The sequence below is a fragment of the Vicia villosa genome, unplaced genomic scaffold (genome assembly GCF_029867415.1).
Source record: "Vicia villosa cultivar HV-30 ecotype Madison, WI unplaced genomic scaffold, Vvil1.0 ctg.000493F_1_1, whole genome shotgun sequence".
In the NCBI taxonomy this organism is placed as follows: domain Eukaryota; kingdom Viridiplantae; phylum Streptophyta; class Magnoliopsida; order Fabales; family Fabaceae; genus Vicia; species Vicia villosa.
The window spans coordinates 684,559-702,500 of NW_026705238.1; the positions used below are offsets into that span (position 1 = coordinate 684,559).

Consider the following 17,942-nt stretch of genomic DNA (forward strand, 5'->3'; position numbering starts at 1 on the left):
TTTTTTTGCAAAGTAATTTATAAGAGAAAAGGGATCATGCACTGACAGTGTAAAATATTTTTACACTGTCAACCAATCACCACCATGCATCCAATTAAAACATTCTTTTATTTAAAAAAAAACTTTAATGATATGGCACATTCATGACTCCCTATTGAATGACAGTGTAAAACTATTTTACACTGTCAGTGCACTACCTTTTAACTCAATTTATAATTTGAGACAAAGAGAATAATAGTATTTGTTAAAAAATATTTTTAATTTTTTCTTTATAAATAATGTTTTTCCTATTTTAATTTTTTTTTAAAAAAAACACGATTTACCATATTAATACTATTAATAGTGTATGATCTCTCAAAATGTAGTGTTAAGATAGCACATTTGATTTTTTTTTTTTTTGATAGCAAACATAACCATTCATTAGATGAAAAGGAGAGAGTACAAACATAGTGAAAGACAATGTGTGAGGGCATTTCCCATCCACATTTTAAAACTAACTCTAATAAATAAGCCAATCAGGATTTGGACAACAAACAATTTTGAGAAGTTAAAAAACAGTGGAGCATTACAAATCCAATTTCTTGATCCAAGCAACCCACCAAATAACTTCCACAAAAGATAAAGGAGTTTGGGAACCACAATCTTTAAATCTATCCAGTTACGGATCATTTCTTTGACTTTATCACGCACAATTCGATTATACGGGTTCTCTGACTTGAAAAAACTCGCCATCTTTGAAAGAAGCATTTGTTGAGTGGAAGACAGAGTCTGGCTTGTAATGACCACACTTAGAGTTTTACTCAAAAATACATTGTCTCCATCCAAACCTCTTTGGGGCATTTCAACAAACATCTTGAATACACACTTAAAATAGACTAAACAACATAACATGCAACACTGAAACAGACAGAAAACCAGAATAACAATAAACAGAGAAACATTAATCAATACCCAAACACTATTTCTCGTCGATATCGAAGCTTCTTGTGGCGGTGGCTCTGGTGGAGGTCGTTTGCCGTGGTTGCTGTTCCAAATCTTTGGCCCCACTAGTACAAATAAGACAATATAATTTTAAAATTTACACCCGATTTACTAAAAACGGGTGTAATTGAGAATTTTTGGTGGCAATTTTGTAAATAAAATGTCACTTTTGCATTATCTGGTTATAATATACACCCTTTTTACTAAAAATGGGTTTAAATTAAAAAATTTATTATAATCAAATTTCAATTACTCCTTTTAAACTAAAAAACGGGTGTAAATTTATATAAAAAAAATTGTTTAATTTTATAACTTAAAATATATAATCTATGTGGCAATATTAATGGGTCTATATATAATCTATGTGGCAATACTAAAACTCTTTAATAACGTAATTTATTAAAATATACAAAATCAAAATATACTAAAACTCTTTGTTTTTCATCGCATGCATACTGAACCCATTTTTCACTGAAACTTCATCGCATCGCATGCATACCGAACCCATTTTTCAATCAACTCTGAACTTCATCACTTTGAATCAACCACTTTCAATCAACTCTGAAACGGCCATGACGAAGTGTATCGCGTTGCTTCTGTGAATCCTTTCTCATTCGCTCAACTTCGCTTCGCTTCTGTGACGATTGAAAAGGGATTCGCTCATTCGCTCTCTTCTTCTCCAACACCGCACCGCCCATTTGCTCACTGAAACTGAGAGGAATCCATTTCGCAGTGACGACAAACGAAGCTAAGAGGAAACATTTCACAGTGACGACATTGGTAAGGAAGAATTAGGGGTTTTATACTTTGAGCGACATTAGTAGCTGAAGAATTAGGGTTTATACTCGGAAATTAGTTCCTATTGCTTGATTTTGTTTGAAATGAATTTTGTTTGTGCATGTGAACTTGTTTTTCTTTTTCTGTGACATTGTTTGTGTGAATTAGGGGTTTAGATGTAACCTGTTTTGTTACACATTCCAGTAGTTTGATTCTTAGTGATGTGGGTAATTTTCCTAAACCATTGAAGGGGAAATTTGACTCTTCTTTAAACCCTGCCATGACAGAAACTATATAATCAGTTTTTTAAGGACTCTAGTGTGTGTAGCTTTGAGTTCTACATGAGTTAGTTACCACCACATAAATTAGGGTTTACAAATTAAGCCTATGATACGTCCCGGTGACAACGTGTTATCATGTCTAGTGTGATTGTCCGTGTCTGTGCTTAAGAGGATGGTAGAATCTCACAAATGGAAAATTTGGGTTTGGGGTGTATGAATAAAAACTCAGTTTTAAATTGAAGTTTGAAAGTTATTATATTGGGATTTCAGGATAAATTTATTGAGCCGAATCCTATGTTTGATAAGTATTCTTAAAACTTGATGTGCTGAACCACTCTATACATGTATTTGAAATGGCAGATAGCTGGAACTGATAAATTTGCCAAAGTGATAGAGTTTCTTCACAGACAGCTCCACAGGGAGACATTGGTAAACAATTACTATATACTCTACAACTATCTGGTTCTTTAGCATTTCTTATTTTAATGTTTGATTTGTATTCTTTTTATTTTACTCATATGACACAATAGCATATATAATCCTATAGTGCATACATCCTCTTGTTTTGTAAAATTTAAATAGTACATTTAGAAGTTGCTTTAACCTTTTTTGTGACTATCTACTTGTTTTAAAAAAAATAGATAATAGACATTTTTAGCTCCCATAAGATAGTTTCAAGTATCTACATCGAAAAACAAATAAAGTAAGGAAAGACCATGTCCATTACTTTTTCTCTTCCATTTTCATATTTTGATTTAGCCATGATTTAACTTATCAAGTGATTATGATTATTTGACTCATTGTTTTAGTTTTGTTCTACTCAATGGTTGCTCTTTAATTTGTTTATGTTGTTTATCTGATTGAGGTTATGATTTATTCATTTTTCTGTTTATTAGGGTTAATGCATTTGATTGAGATTATGATGGTGTTTTATCGTTTAAGAAATTGTTGGTTTGATTCTGTTAAGCACTTATTTTCCTACACCACACCTTGATTATGTAGCCCATAGATTGGGGATAAAACTAATTATTCATAGTGGTTGTCACTCATTTCTCTTTGAAGAGTTTGTTTTCTTGAATGTATCAGTGAACAACAGCTTTGTAGTGTCTCATGTCACAACATGGTATTTGTGAAAGCTGTATAGTTTCTTCTTGTATAGTAAGAACAATACTTTTTTCTGAGGTTATAGAATCTTGGCCTTTAGTATTACTTTTTGTTTGCTAAGGTTTCTTGGTCATTCAAAATGAATATGATTAGTTTACAATGTGTGGATTACTTAAGTTTGAAAATAAACCCAATGTTTACTGGAAGCTTCTATTAGCATCGCATTTCCTCTTTACTTGTTCGACAACTTTTATTTCAGGTTTTTTTGATTTTAACCAAAAGAAAATAGAAGCTCTGAATGTTTGAATGTAAGGTTTTGTGCAGTTGGTATGACTGATATAGGCCTTATTGTTGTCATCTTAAATTTTACGTTGTTTTTTACAATGTTATCACCCTTTTATTACATTTAGGTTATATCCTTACTTACTGTATGAACAACTTATTCTACTTTTCTCTTACTGTCTCACAATTTAAATTGAGGCAAGTTTATAGGTTATAACTGAACAATGATGCGTGTCTCCCCTTTACCCATGTTTGAGTTAATGTGATTATATGGAGATGCAATAAGAAACTCATACCTTGTGAATTGACATTTTTCTCTCTGAAAATTGGCGTTGTTTTCTAAACATCCATTTATATATAAAACTTATTACATGTACAAAAGTTCTTTCTTAAATAAAAGCACTTATATTTAAGTAACCATGAGGTGAAGGTATTCTTTACTCATATTTCCCCAATATAACCATGAGGTGAAGGTATTTTCTGTTCCAGAATTATGTAGAAAAACCTTGGAATTGGGTCCCTGTGAAATAACTAGATGCTGTCCCTACAGATCACTCTAGAATATGTCACTTTTTCACCAACTAATATGTACAGGATTTGAGTCTAGAGAAGACTGGATGATTTATTATATGTCGTACTGATATAAAACGTTTCGAGTTTTCTTCTTCTACTTATTGTTATTGTGAAAGTCATGGTGTTCACTAATGAATTATGTTGTCTTTGATGTTACATGTTTTTGTCTATATTGAGGAGAATAGAGTAGAAAATCATAGAGCTTAATAGAAAGAAGCCTAACATTTGTTCATGCATTTTCAAGGGTCAAACTACTAGATTTGTGCTGAGATTGTGGCTCTACTAAACTTTAGTTCTCTTATGCAATGTCTTGTAAAATTGTTTCTTGGAATGTGTTTTTGTAGTGAACTGCAGCTTTTTCTGCGGTTAAGGTTATTATCTTACTTTGTATTTTGCTTAGAAGTGATTCACCGTGTTGATGTTTGTGAATGTGCTTTGCATGTGTGTCATATACCTTATTTTGATGAGACTTTAGCCTATCAAATGTTTGAGTTGCAGAAGTAATTCTTAATTTTCTAATGATATTATTGAAGTAACATTTAGTATTTTCTTATTTATATTGAATGTATGTTGCTAGGTTCAATGAATTTGATGCCAGTGGTGGACCATTTTCAAAGGAGTTGATTCATTTTCAACTTTTAATTTTATAAATTTAATTAATATCTTATTGTAGAGCTGCCAGTAGTTGTATAATTGTGTTTTTGGGAGTACAGCAGTCACATTTTTGGAAATGAAATTCTGCAGGGTAATTTGAGGGACCTTTCTAATTCCAAGAGAAACCACGAACCCCACCCTCTTCCACCACCTGAGCAGGTATGTTTTCATTGACTATAATGAGTTAATTTTTGCCATTTTAGAAACATTCGGCCGCAACAATCTAGTTCTCCCAAAGACTAGATTTGGTCCTGGAGTATCTCATTTTGTTGCATTTATTTTGTTACTGACATTTAGATTCAATCATCTTTGTCCGCAGAATTGTAATAGTTTTCTCTTGCTGTTTGTGATAATCAAAATGATTCTAATTGTAGAGCTGCCAGTAGTTGTGCATTCTGACAATGAAATTTTGCAGGGTACTTTGAGGGATCTATCTACTTCTAGGAGAAACCACGAACATCACACTCTTCCGCCACCCGAGCAGGTATGCTGTCATTCACTAGATTGGGTATTGTATAATTGTGTTTTTAGGAGTACAGCAGTCATATTTTTATTGACTACAATGAGTTAATTTTTGCTCTTAGCGGGTAGTAAATGCATCCTTTTACCTCTTATATACAACACTTGTTATTGTTATTACTTACAGCTATTAATATTTTGAGTCAATGTGTGTTAAAATGGGTGGTTCCTATTTATGACTGTAGCTATCCCTCCGACAGGGATACGTAACGGAAAACGCCGACTTTGTCAATTAGTTTAATGTAACCATAGCTATCATTCAAATGAATGTAACATATCACTAACCCAAAAAGAACTCTGATTTTACATATCACTAACTCAAAAAGAACTCTGATTTATTAGTCCACTATGGATAAGTGTTCTTTAGTTAAGCCAGGACAGGGAGCTCATCTTGTTATTTCATGAAATTCCTTATCCATAGTGAATAACTTATATTCAAATGAGGTAACAGAGATAGGACATGAGCTAACTAAAGAACTCTTGTGAAATCTGCCTCTTGTGTATTTCACAAGAGTTTCTAATTATTAGTCCACTATGGATAAGATAGAACTAGAAGTAAGTTTTAAATCTGCCTCTTGTGAATGGTAAGAAAGTGGGGCAGTAGGATAGGTAAGAGTTTAAGGGGGTTATGTGAAATGTACTCTATATTAGCTCCCTCTCTCTCTCTCTCTCTCTCTCTCTCTATCTCTATCTATCTATCTATCTCTCTCTCTCTCTCTCACTATTCTTTCTCTTCTATTCATAGCTATGGATCGTAGTTGGATGCAAAAAAACCGCTCAAGTGAAGAGTATAGAAAAGGAGTGTTAGAGTTTTTGACATTTGCCGAAACTAATCTTCCCAAAAGTAATGGACGATTTCATTGTCCTTGTGCTAAGTGTGTGAATATTGCACCTTTAAATGCTAACATCGTATGGGATCATCTTATAGTCAATGGGATTTGTCAAAATTATACGAAGTGGATATGGCACGGTGAATTGTCTGATGCGCCAATGGCCTCCCTGAGAGAAGAGTTTGATATAGAGGCGAGTGATTATCTAGAAGAAATGATTCGTGATATTGGACAAGACTCTTTTCAACGAGCACACGTACACGATACTCTTTGCAATGACAACAAAGTTCCTTTGTATCCAGATTGTAAAAACTTCACACGATTGTCGGCCGTGCTGAGATTATTCAATTTGAAGGCAATTAATAGTTGGACCGATAAAAGCTTCACACAATTGCTTGAGTTGTTGAAGGAAATGCTTCCAGATGAAAACACGTTGCCGGACCGGGTGTATGATGCAAAAAAGATATTATGTCCTATGGGTATGGAGTATAAGAAAATACATGCATGCCCCAATGATTGCATATTGTACTGGAAAGATAATGAAGAGAAAGAAAAGTGTCCCAAGTGTATGACATCACGATATAAAAAGAAAGGTGATGATAGAAAAATGTCCGACATGCCATAACTAGATTGTGCTTTTTCTTTAATGATATATGCAACAAAGTGATTGACCCTGATAAATTGGATGAGATGGAAAATGAGTCTATTGTTATTTTGTGTCAGTTGGAGATGTTTTTTCCTCCTTCATTTTTTGACATCATGGTTCACTTAATAGTCCATCTAGTTAGAGAGATTAAAGTGTGTGGCCCTGTTTATTTAAGATGGATGTATCCTTTTGAACGGTACATGAAGATATTGAAAAGCTATGTGAAGAATCATTATCGTCCGGAGGCATCTATTGTTGAAAGGTACATCACAGAAGAAGCCATTGAGTTTTGTACAGAGTATTTGTCACATGCAAAACCTGTAGGATTACCTAAGTCTCGTCACGACGGAAGATGTGATGGTAAGGGTACACATCTAAAGGTTAAGCATATGGGTGAAGGGGAAGTTTTTAAAGCACATTTGTATATATTAAATAACACTGATGAGGTTCAACCATACTTGAGTACACATAAAACCATTGTCAAAGCCAAAAACCCTCGAATGTCAGAAAAATGGGTGTTGAAAGAGCATAACAATACATTCTCAAAATGGTTTAAAACCAAGATTATGAATGACAATAATGCTTCGGATACATTAAAGTTTTTAGCTTATGAGCCTAGCTTTAATGTCTTATGTTGGGGTGGATACGATATAAATAAATTTTCTTTTTCTACAAAATCGCAGGATGATAAGAGTACCATGTAAAATAGTGGGGTAATGATAATGGCTTCCTCAATGCACTTCTCTAGTTCAAAGGATAAAAATCCCATCTTGGCATCCATAGCCTATTTTGGTGTTATAGAAGAGATATGAGAGCTAAATTATGTGAAGTTTAAAGTTCCTATTTTCAAATGTAAGTGGGTTAATAGTAACAATGGCGTACAAACTGATGAATTAGGATTTACATTGGTGGACTTGGATAAGGTAGGATATAAGGAAGAACCTTTCATCATGGCAGCTCAAGCAATCCAAGTGTTTTATGTAAAGGATCCCTCAAACAATAGGTGGTCTGTTGTCCTCCAAAGAAACACAAATGATGATTCAACTCTAGACGTTGATCACAATACTTCTTTTTCAACACGAAGGCCTTCTTTTAATGATGAAAATGAAGTTGATGATGTTTATGCCACTCGTAATGATCATCAAGAAGGGATTTTAGAATAAAACAGTGAAGATTACTTTGTTCTTGTGCTGTAGCTGAGTTGTACTCTGAAAATTACAGTATATATATAGCTCAGTTTTGATCTGAAAATTACAGTATATATATAGCTGAGTTATTGTTATAATTGAAAATTACAGTATATATATAGCTCAGTTTTGATGCCAATGTCAATAATCTTGTTCAGTTTTGTTGAAGATATTGCTGATTTTGATCTTGTTGATATAAATGCACTACAATATACTGTAAATGCAGAGTTATGAGAATCTGTTTTGACATTTTCTTTCTTTCTTGAATCTGTTTTTCTATCTAAACAGGCATTATGGTTAAACCAACCCGCTCTTCTCCAAGAATAAAGAAGACTCAAGGTATGACAGGCCATACAAAGATCTTTGTGATATTCAATATATATATATATATATATGTTTAATTTCCTTGTGCTTTTTTGTTGTTGTTGTTGTTAAACTGAGCTGCTGTACTGTATAGAAAATTGAGTGATTCATAAGGTTTTACATATAGGAATGCTTTAGTTACATATAGGAATTCTGTAACGATTTGAATGTGAGAGTCAGTATTCAAATGCTTCCAATTTGTATTCCAATTTGTTGGTTTTCTATAAGGATTTATGCTGAGTTAATGAAAAATGCCCTGTTGATATTCAAATACATAGCTGCTGTACTGTAAATGCAGAGTTATGAGAATCTGTTTTGACATTTTCTTTCTTTCTTGAATCTGTTTTTCTATCTACACAGACATCGTGGCTAAACCATCCCGCTCTTCTCCAAGAATAAAGAAGACTAAAGGTGTGACGTCATTGCTACGTTTCGTTGCCAAACTTCGTGATGGTGAGAAATATGCAATTGATTTTGATCGGGATACTTTCCAACCTATTGGTCAGTATGCTGCGAAGTTCAAGAGTTATTTGTCATTCGTTGCACGTAGCAAGGTTAATATAAATGAAGAGAAATGGAAAAACCTACCCGAAAACTTGAAGATAGCAATATGGAATGATATCACGGTATGTAATTGTAATTAATTCTTAATAATTTATTATCTATAATTGTTTCAATTACTAACACTTCTAATGCTTTGTAGGATAAGTTCACTTGCCCCCCCGATGATGAAGATAATAAGAAATTTAAGAAGCATTGGTTTGTATATATGGGGGAACGGATGAAGCAATTTAAGACATTGCTATCTAATGTTTATATATTTGGGGAAGGCGATAAAGATGGCAATACAACGCCATTTGAAAAGTATAAGTTCATCGACCCAACAGATTGGGAGTCGTTTGTCCAAAATCGAAAAACAAAAGAATTCCAAGTTAGTTAAATTTATAGATTTTTTTATGTTATCTAAATTAATTTGCTTGTTGACACTTAATTTAATGTGATTTATTTGTAATAGGAGAAAAGGCAAAAAGGAAAGGTTCATGCATCAAAGAATTTCCATCCTCATATTTTGTCTCGGGGTGGTTATGAGAAGCTTAAGGAAAAGATAATGGAAGAGAGGAGTAAAAAAATCATTGAAGAAGCCAATGGTGATGAAAATTTAATGAATGATCCTCCAAAACTAGAACGACATGAGGTGTGGTTGATGGCTCGGCAGAGGCCATCTGGAGATTTTACATCCGAGGCAACAAATTTAGTAGCTTCCATGGTTGTAAGTATTAAAAAGTTCTTTCTAAATTTCAATTTCAAGTATTAAAAAGTTCTTTCTAAATTTCAATTTCATTTATAACTTAATATTCATTTTATATCATGTGTATGGATTTTGACATTTTAGGGTGATTTAGTGGAAAAGAGTACGCAAGGCGATATTCAATTTGAAGAACGAGAAGACATATTAACTATTGCACTTGGGTCAAGTGAACGTCCCGGTCGGATCCGCACTGCTCCTAGGGGTGTGGGCTTTAAGAAGTACTTTGGAAAAAGTTCAAACTCCAACTTAAAAGCTGTCACACAAGATGACCTCCAAGCCTTAGTGCAAAAGCTAAATGATGATTATCAAGATAGATTACAGAAAGAGCTCCAAAAACAAAGAATAGAGCTCCAAAAACACATGAAAATTGAGATGGATGATGAGAGAGCTAAGCTCCAAAAAGAAATGAAACTCCTTCAAGAGATGCAATTAGAACTCCGCCCTAAGAGTACTAAAGAGGTACCTCGTGTTTTCTGCGTTTTATCTTAAGTGCTTCAGACTTTTAGTGAAATTTTTCTATTCAGTTTTTTGGTCCTTTGCATGTGTGTTTGTTAGTTGTGTGTGCATTAAAATCTGTGAGATTTGTGGTATATCTCATATTCTCAGTGTGTTAAATAGTATATCCATGGTTAGGTCTTTGGGATAATGTACAGTATGAAGGTGTTTCTGGGCTGTGAATTGATTCATGATACTTTATCTTGAATTGATTCATGATGTTGAAATTTGAACGGACTATCTGAGTTCTGAGATGTAAAAATGTAGCAAATAAGTGATTATCTAACTAGAAAAATCTGAGTTCTGAGATGTATTATTGTAGCAAATAAGTGATTATCTAACTAGAAAATTCACAGTTGAACCTTTTATTGGTAGCAGTAGTTTCAGAAGTATTATTGAACTAGTTGGTAACACGGTGGGAACTTCTAGTATTAATTAAGTGAGTATTAGTGACATGGCAGTACAAGGTTGAGATTGTTAACTGTTTCCTGATTATATGGAGTTGATGTTGATTGAGGGGTATTTTAAGAATTGAGAAACTAGTTTGAGTAGCTTCCTATATGAGCCTAGTTCTGTGGCAGATTTGAGGTACTGTCCCTATCTGCAATTCCTTCATTAATCATCAATAATATACAATCTCTTGATCATTTATGTTTTTTTTTTGTCATGGTCTCTGCACACTGTAGAATTAGATTGTGATACAGATTCTCATTCATTCATTCAAAAACCTGATGAATGATGCAGATATAGATGGCATCTTAATTAGGACTTGTGTGAGAAAGAACACCTGGAGATAATTGATATTCTAGGTATGCATCAATTATAATGTAGAAACCTCATATCTATAATAAAGTTGCAAACTGAAAGTAAAATAGTAACTATAGAAAGTCATATAACATACTGAAGCATTACAACCAAAAGCATTAAAAAATCACCATACTACACTACAAATTAGATACGAAATACGAGGAATAGAAGCTACTGATGAGATACAGAACCCTCATTCTTGCAGCTGATCAAAGACATAAAACAGAATGAGAATGTTAAGAGCAGGTGTCTTAGGTTCATGGCAATAGTTTCAGTGTTCTTTATCATTGCTGACTTGAAAATGTTAAGAGCAGGTGTCTTAGTTAAAAATACACACACACAGATTTATTTCATTTAGTTTAAGGAAATTTATTTGGAGTAATTAAGTAACTAAATATTATCTTAGTAACAGTATAGTAACCAAGTATGTTACTATACTTGGTTAGTTGTGTGCTTAACATTGTGTGCTCTTGCTCTAAACTACTGCTTCTTATTATAAATCTCTTCTGAAACAGGAAGGTGAAGTTGAATGCAAGGCCGAAGAAGAGATAAAAAACAGCACTGTTTCTGAAGATTACCTTAAAAAGATTGAAGATTTCAAGGAAGTTTCCATATCACTAGACTTGGTTCATGAAACAAGTGAATTATCAGTTTATATTGATAGGCGAGACCTTGATGAATTAATTTCTACTGTTAAATGGATCTCCACATCTATCTTGTCTCTATGGTGCTCGTAAGTATCGTATTCTATTTTTAATCATTTTTTTCTATGTATCATTTATAAATTAACATTTGTTTCAACATTTCAGATATCTACATGGCATTTGTATCTCTAAGAATGTCAGTGAACTATTTGGATTTCTTGATCCAAATAGGACACTAATTACCACTAGAGATCCCAATGCTATTAAATCTTACATACAAGATAGGTTGGATGGCGAGTCAAAAAAATGTTACTTAGGACCATTGTTAAATAAGTAAGTACATGTTTCCTTCAAGGTTTTGTGATTTTTTTAATGTTATTTTTTGTAATATTTGAATTTTAATGATTCTAACACTTGTTTTGAAACTACAGCAATCACTGGCAATTGTATGTTATTTGTCCCCAAGATAATGATATCTTTTGGTTTTGTTCATTAAACACAAAACCCAAGAAACGTATTAAGAACATACTTGAGGGGTAAGAAACATATAAATCAAGAGACATTATTTATACTTCATTTTTGTATCGTTTAACTTTATATTTATAAGTTATTTATGCTGCAATTTCTTTTATCAGAGCTGTAACAGGATATCAGTTATTAAGAGGTTTTGAGAATAAAAAGCCTAATTGGAAGATTGTCAAGGTAATTGCTTGATATTGTTGATATTATGAGAATGAATTCGTAATGATATGCTTCATTATAATTATATTTCAGTATTAATATGCTTTGTATCTTATATGTAAACACATCATCAAAACAATGGATGGGCATGTGGATATTATGTAATGAAGAACATGTTTGATATTGTTGATACTTCCATTGTTGAAAGATTCGATGAGGTAGTATAATTTAAAATATTTTCGTCTTGCATGTATTTATTGAAAAACATGTAAATTATTGTTTTGATATTGTTAATTTATTATATGTTGAACTTGTAGATATTTACAGACACGTCACCATATGAAAAAGAGACAATCGACCATATTCGGCAACTTTGGGCTCAAGTATTTTTGCAAATGGTTGAAAATCAAAAGGTTGAGGATCAAAAGGTTGAGGAGCAAAATCTACCGGATCAAATGCAAATGGTTGAAGAGGATAAGGAGATAGAAATGTTGCCAAAACAAAAGCCAAAGAAGAAGAAGAAAACTTATATATGAAGAAAGTGTTATGACTTAGTTAAAATATAATTTTTATGTACTTGAAATATTATGACTATATATGATTTTGTATACTTTTTGGTTAATATTAAAAATATTTTGACTTAGTTAAAATATGATTTTTATAAGTATGATTTTATAGTATTTGCAATATTATGACTGAAAAATAAAATATAATTAAATGGTGTTTATGAAATAGGGTGTAAATAGATATAATTGCTCATTCATAAATGGCGTATTTACACCCGATTTTTACCAAAATAGGGGGTAATTAAAACACAATTAAGCCGAATTACACCCGATTTTTATTAAAATAGGGTGTACTTAAAACATAATTAAGCCCAATTACACCCGATTTTTATTAAAATAGGGGGTAATTAAAACATGATTAAGCCCAATTACACCCGATTTTTATTAAAATAGGGTGTGATTAAAACGTAATTAAGCCCATTTACGCCCTATTTTTATTAAAATAGGGTGTAATTAAAACGTAATTACGCCCATTTACACCCGATTTTTATTAAAACAGGGTGTAATTAAAAACGTAATTACGCCCAATTACACCCGATTTTTATTAAAAAAGGGTGTAATTAAAAACGTAATTACGCCCAATTACACCCGATTTTTGTTAAACATAACGGGTGTAAATTCGTTAGACATTTCTCACCCTGTGGATATACACCCGATTTTTATTAAAAATAATGGGTGTAAATTTAATAAAAAACGGGTGTAAATTAACATTTTTGTACTAGTGCCCCATGGTTGGTGAAGCTGGACTTGGATTTGCGGCTGTGAACAGCTGATGGTTGTTGACGGAGAAGGCAGAAACTATGGTGGATCTTGAAGGAAGGATATGGTAAGAAACCATAAGTGAAGGATAGTTCAAAGGAAAGGAAGTGAGAGATGGAAACCCCACAAAGGGAGAGAAACCTCCTCTAGGGAGGAGGGAGCCTCCATGATGGAGGAGAGAAGCTCCGAAATCGATGAGGAGACAGCGGCGGCGCTTTGGTACCACAAAGTAAAACCCTAGTTTTAGAGAGAGGGCAGAACTTCTCTCTCTAAAACTCATCTCACGCCCCTTAAAACTTAAATTTTTAGCACATTTGATTTATTTAATGTAAAAAAGTGTAAAAGATCATAAATACTCTATACTCGACCGATTTTATATAGTTTTTAGAAAATGATTCCAAATGAGTTAGTTTACAGATTGATCAAAAAATTGAAGGTGGTTTCGTTGAGTATATTCAGTTAGATTTCAACAATAATTTTGAATTCATAAAAAGTTGAATATACCAAAACGATAATATCTATATGGACAAAACTTAATTTAATCTTAAATTCTAAATCATCGAATGCACACTCTTAAAATCTTAGATTAGATTGTAAATTATGTTTTAATATCATTATTCTAATCCCAAACCCTTTACTATTATCGAATTAAAAAAACATAATTATTTATCATAAAAACGTAAACTAAATATCTCTTATTTTTTTAATAAATAAAAAAATTTATCAATGAACTTAAGATTATTATTATTCATTTTCTTAATTTGAGTTTGTGCATAAACTTTAACAAATTAGTATTTATTCACTATTTTTCTCGTGCCACTGTCAATGAAAAAGAAAAACCCTTCGGCTATATCTAAGCGGTAAGAAAGTTGGATCAAATTTCTCGTTTCTGCTTACATTGCCACAACCAACTTCTTCCATTACAAAAACCCTAAATTTCAATTTCTAAGTGAAAAAACCCACTCAGAAAATGAAGACTATTCCTTTGATTCTATTGGGTTGTGGTGGAGTTGGTTCTCACCTTCTCCAACACATTGTCTCGTGCCGTTCTCTTCACTCTTCACAGGTTTTTCTAACACCCCTTTAGCTTAGAAGTTATCGATTCGATTCTCATAGCTATTGATCATAGTAAGGTATTATCCTTTTCTGACATTGATGAAAAATGTGTTTTTGTTGATTGGTATTTTGAATTCTGATTGGCAGGGACTTTTGTTGAGAGTTGTGGGAGTTGGTGATAGTAAATCTCTGATGCTTGCTGATGATTTGTTGTATAAGGGTTTGGATGATAGCTTATTGTTAGAACTTTGCAGGCTTAAGAATGCTGGAGAATCTCTAACGAAACTTGCTCACAATGGTAGATATCTTATCTATGCTAGTGTGCCTAGCTTGTCTTGATAGTGATATGATATGAATGTTTGTGATTTGTTATGCTTACTATTTGATTGTAATTCAAAGAACAATGCCATGTAATTGCGCATCCGGAATCACAGGAAAAGATTGTAGAGATTGCATTTCAACTTGCTAGAAAACCAGGTGTGTTCAATTTCGTTATGTCACGCGTCACCGGAGTATATTTTCATCTTTGCGATCACTTAGACAGCTTTATATCTGAATTTTTCATTGTAGGTTTGGCCTTTGTAGACTGCACTGCCAGCTCTGACACTGTTTCAGTGCTAAAACAAGTGGTTCATTTGGGTTGTTGTGTTGTTATGGCAAATAAAAAGCCTCTTACTTCCACAATGGTAAGATCATTACAAATGGTTCATAATGATTGTTGAAATGAGAGATAGGAAAGGGAATACATAATTATTGTTGAGTAGATAAGTCTTATTTTACTTTGCCCCCTTGTAACCAGTGGCACTTGTTGACATATTCTAGGAGGAAAAGAAAATATAATTTACCTCCTCTAATTTATGGTCATGTTCGTTTTGGTCTTAAAAAAGAATAATGTATGAAATTTTGATTTTCTGTTAAACTGATAACAGAATCTGTCATTATGATATCATGTTTTTGAAGCTTCAGCCTCAAAGTGTTCATATGATCTTCGTTGAAGTGAACTTTTCCAAACTTGAAATGAAATTCCCTAAAAAAATGGGCATGATCTGAATATTTCCTTTTCTGTTTGCATTTGATATAAAATCAAATACAAGAGTGACTATGCACATATTAAAATGTTTACAGTATTGCCTGTTTTGAAGTTTTGAGACCAAAGTGACACAGAGCCTTAGGTTAAAGGGGGGATATTAGAGTTTTCCCTAAAAGAAAGTTTCATTATAATTATTCTATTAAGTAAAAGATAGGGTTGATTTCTCCTGCTTTACTTTGTTTCTTTATTCTATTGCTGTGGTTGCCTCTTCTAAATAATAACCTTTACATGGAACAGGAGGATTTTGAAAACCTTATGAAGTATCCACGTCGAATCCGACATGAGTCGACTGTAAGTGATGTTAATTCATGCTTCTACTAGATTACTGATTTATGTACATTTATTGCAATGAGATGATTATATAAAAGATAGTTGTGAAAGTATTGATTTTCATTAAAGAGGAATATAAACTGCAAATTTGTTTCTAGAATTTATTCCATTGGTTATATTTATGTCTTCACTCTGATTTCAAGTATCCAAATTAGAGGCTGTATAAGTTCTGGATATGTTGTATGGATCTATAATCTGCAAGCAGTTAGTTGGTTAAAATTCTGAATATTCTGATTTTTGGACAATAATCAAATTATTAAAGAAGAATAATCAAATGAACTCATCTGAACTCTCCTATTAAAGATCTTGGTATAATCTCATCTTCTAGAAATAAGGAGGGAAAGATCATTTTCTTATGGGTATGTGGGAAATCCGAAATCCAAATCAGAAGAAAAAGGATCTGAATATATAAACTTTGATTTAATTTGAAATGTGACAATGGTATTATATTACTTTATTTCTTTTAAAAAATTTACAAATCATTTTACTTTTAGTATGTCCTTATGGAACAGAAATGTATGCTTTCTTGTGGAAATGTATGTTATGCTATGCATGTTCTCGGAGTCATTGCACTTGTTTTGATTCTGCCACCTGTTTCTCCCATCCATTGTTTTTGATCAATTTCTTGAACTTGTCTTTTTAGCAAAATGAGAAATGTGCTTTGAATGGTCTGTATCTGATTGTGATGTTTTTAAAGGTTGGTGCTGGTCTTCCTGTGATAGCATCCCTGAATCGCATTATATCGTCTGGCGATCCAGTTCATCGGATTGTTGGAAGTTTGAGTGGTACGATTTTGTCATTGTATGATTACATCTTCTAGATATTATTTGTTGTGCTTGATCATATATTCATATTTTCTGGTCTTCCACATAAAGGTAAGATACTGTTATGTTGATATTGGAATTTTTACTAGGAACATTGGGGTATGTAATGAGTGAGGTTGAAGATGGAAAACCGCTGAGCCAAGTTGTTAGAGCTGCTAAAAGTCTGGGGTACACTGAACCAGGTTATTGACAGCTACTTTTGAAAGTGTATTATTCTGTGGGCTCCATTTGCTTATTGCTACACAATTATTTTCTGATAAATTACCTTTAAACACGTGGATTATTTATATGTACTGTCTTATGTCTTGTTGCAGATCCACGTGACGACCTTGGTGGAATGGATGTTGCTAGAAAGGTTTGTTTTTCTTCTGTGAACTTTACTTTTGCAGATGTTCCTGCTTTATCCAAAACTCACAAATGTGTATCATATTTTTGCAAAATTCTTGTGCCGTGTTTCACTAATTGGGCTTCAGTTTCATTTTCAAAGTTGTGATGATATTGGAGTTTATCAACTTTTTAGTTGACCATTTCTTATCATGGGACTTTCTGCACTACTTTTGGATGAAGATGAATGTATTATAATTTAAAATGGTCTTAAATCCTAATTAATACAAACGTTCTGCTTTTTGGGCTAATATTTGAAACAGGCTTTGATTCTTGCTAGAATACTTGGACGTCGGATTAATATGGATAGCATTCAGGTTTGTATGGCATTCTTTACATTTTACTTCCCTATCTCCCCTTTCCTATATTTAATTAGCTTTTTATTCCATATGTTAATAATTTTATATATTTCACAGGTTGAGAGCTTGTATCCCAAAGAAATGGGGCCTGATGTAATGACTGTTGATGACTTTTTGGGTCGTGGACTCTTGTTGCTAGACAAAGATATTCAAGAGAGGGTTGAGAAGGCAGCTTCAAATGGAAATGTTCTACGATATGTATGTGTCATTGAGGGCCCAAGGTATCTTCTTTTTCCTCCCTTCATATTTCATGTTTGATTCAATCTTTGCATTGGTGACTATCAATGTTTAATTTTTTAAATATTAAGTACATTGACACCGTTTATATTGATTATAACTTTTCTCCTCCTTGTAGTTGTAAAGTTGGTGTTCAAGAGCTTCCAAAGAATTCTGCTTTAGGAAGATTAAGAGGAAGTGATAATGTGGTAAGCTTATTTTATT

At 32.8% G+C, this 17,942-nt stretch overlaps 1 protein-coding gene across 1 annotated transcript in view; it reads left to right on the forward strand.

The window, feature by feature from the left end:
• Positions 1-14,281: 14,281 nt before the first annotated feature.
• Positions 14,282-17,942, forward strand: part of LOC131628934 (homoserine dehydrogenase) — a 4,092-nt gene continuing 431 nt past the window's right edge. The window contains exons 1-11 of the mRNA XM_058899746.1: positions 14,282-14,524; positions 14,662-14,812; positions 14,914-14,991; positions 15,085-15,200; positions 15,842-15,895; positions 16,632-16,719; positions 16,848-16,940; positions 17,073-17,113; positions 17,406-17,459; positions 17,559-17,722; positions 17,857-17,926. Coding sequence (XP_058755729.1) covers positions 14,429-14,524; positions 14,662-14,812; positions 14,914-14,991; positions 15,085-15,200; positions 15,842-15,895; positions 16,632-16,719; positions 16,848-16,940; positions 17,073-17,113; positions 17,406-17,459; positions 17,559-17,722; positions 17,857-17,926 — 1,005 coding nt within the window. The 5' untranslated portion in view covers positions 14,282-14,428. The remainder of the gene's footprint in view (positions 14,525-14,661; positions 14,813-14,913; positions 14,992-15,084; positions 15,201-15,841; positions 15,896-16,631; positions 16,720-16,847; positions 16,941-17,072; positions 17,114-17,405; positions 17,460-17,558; positions 17,723-17,856; positions 17,927-17,942) is intronic.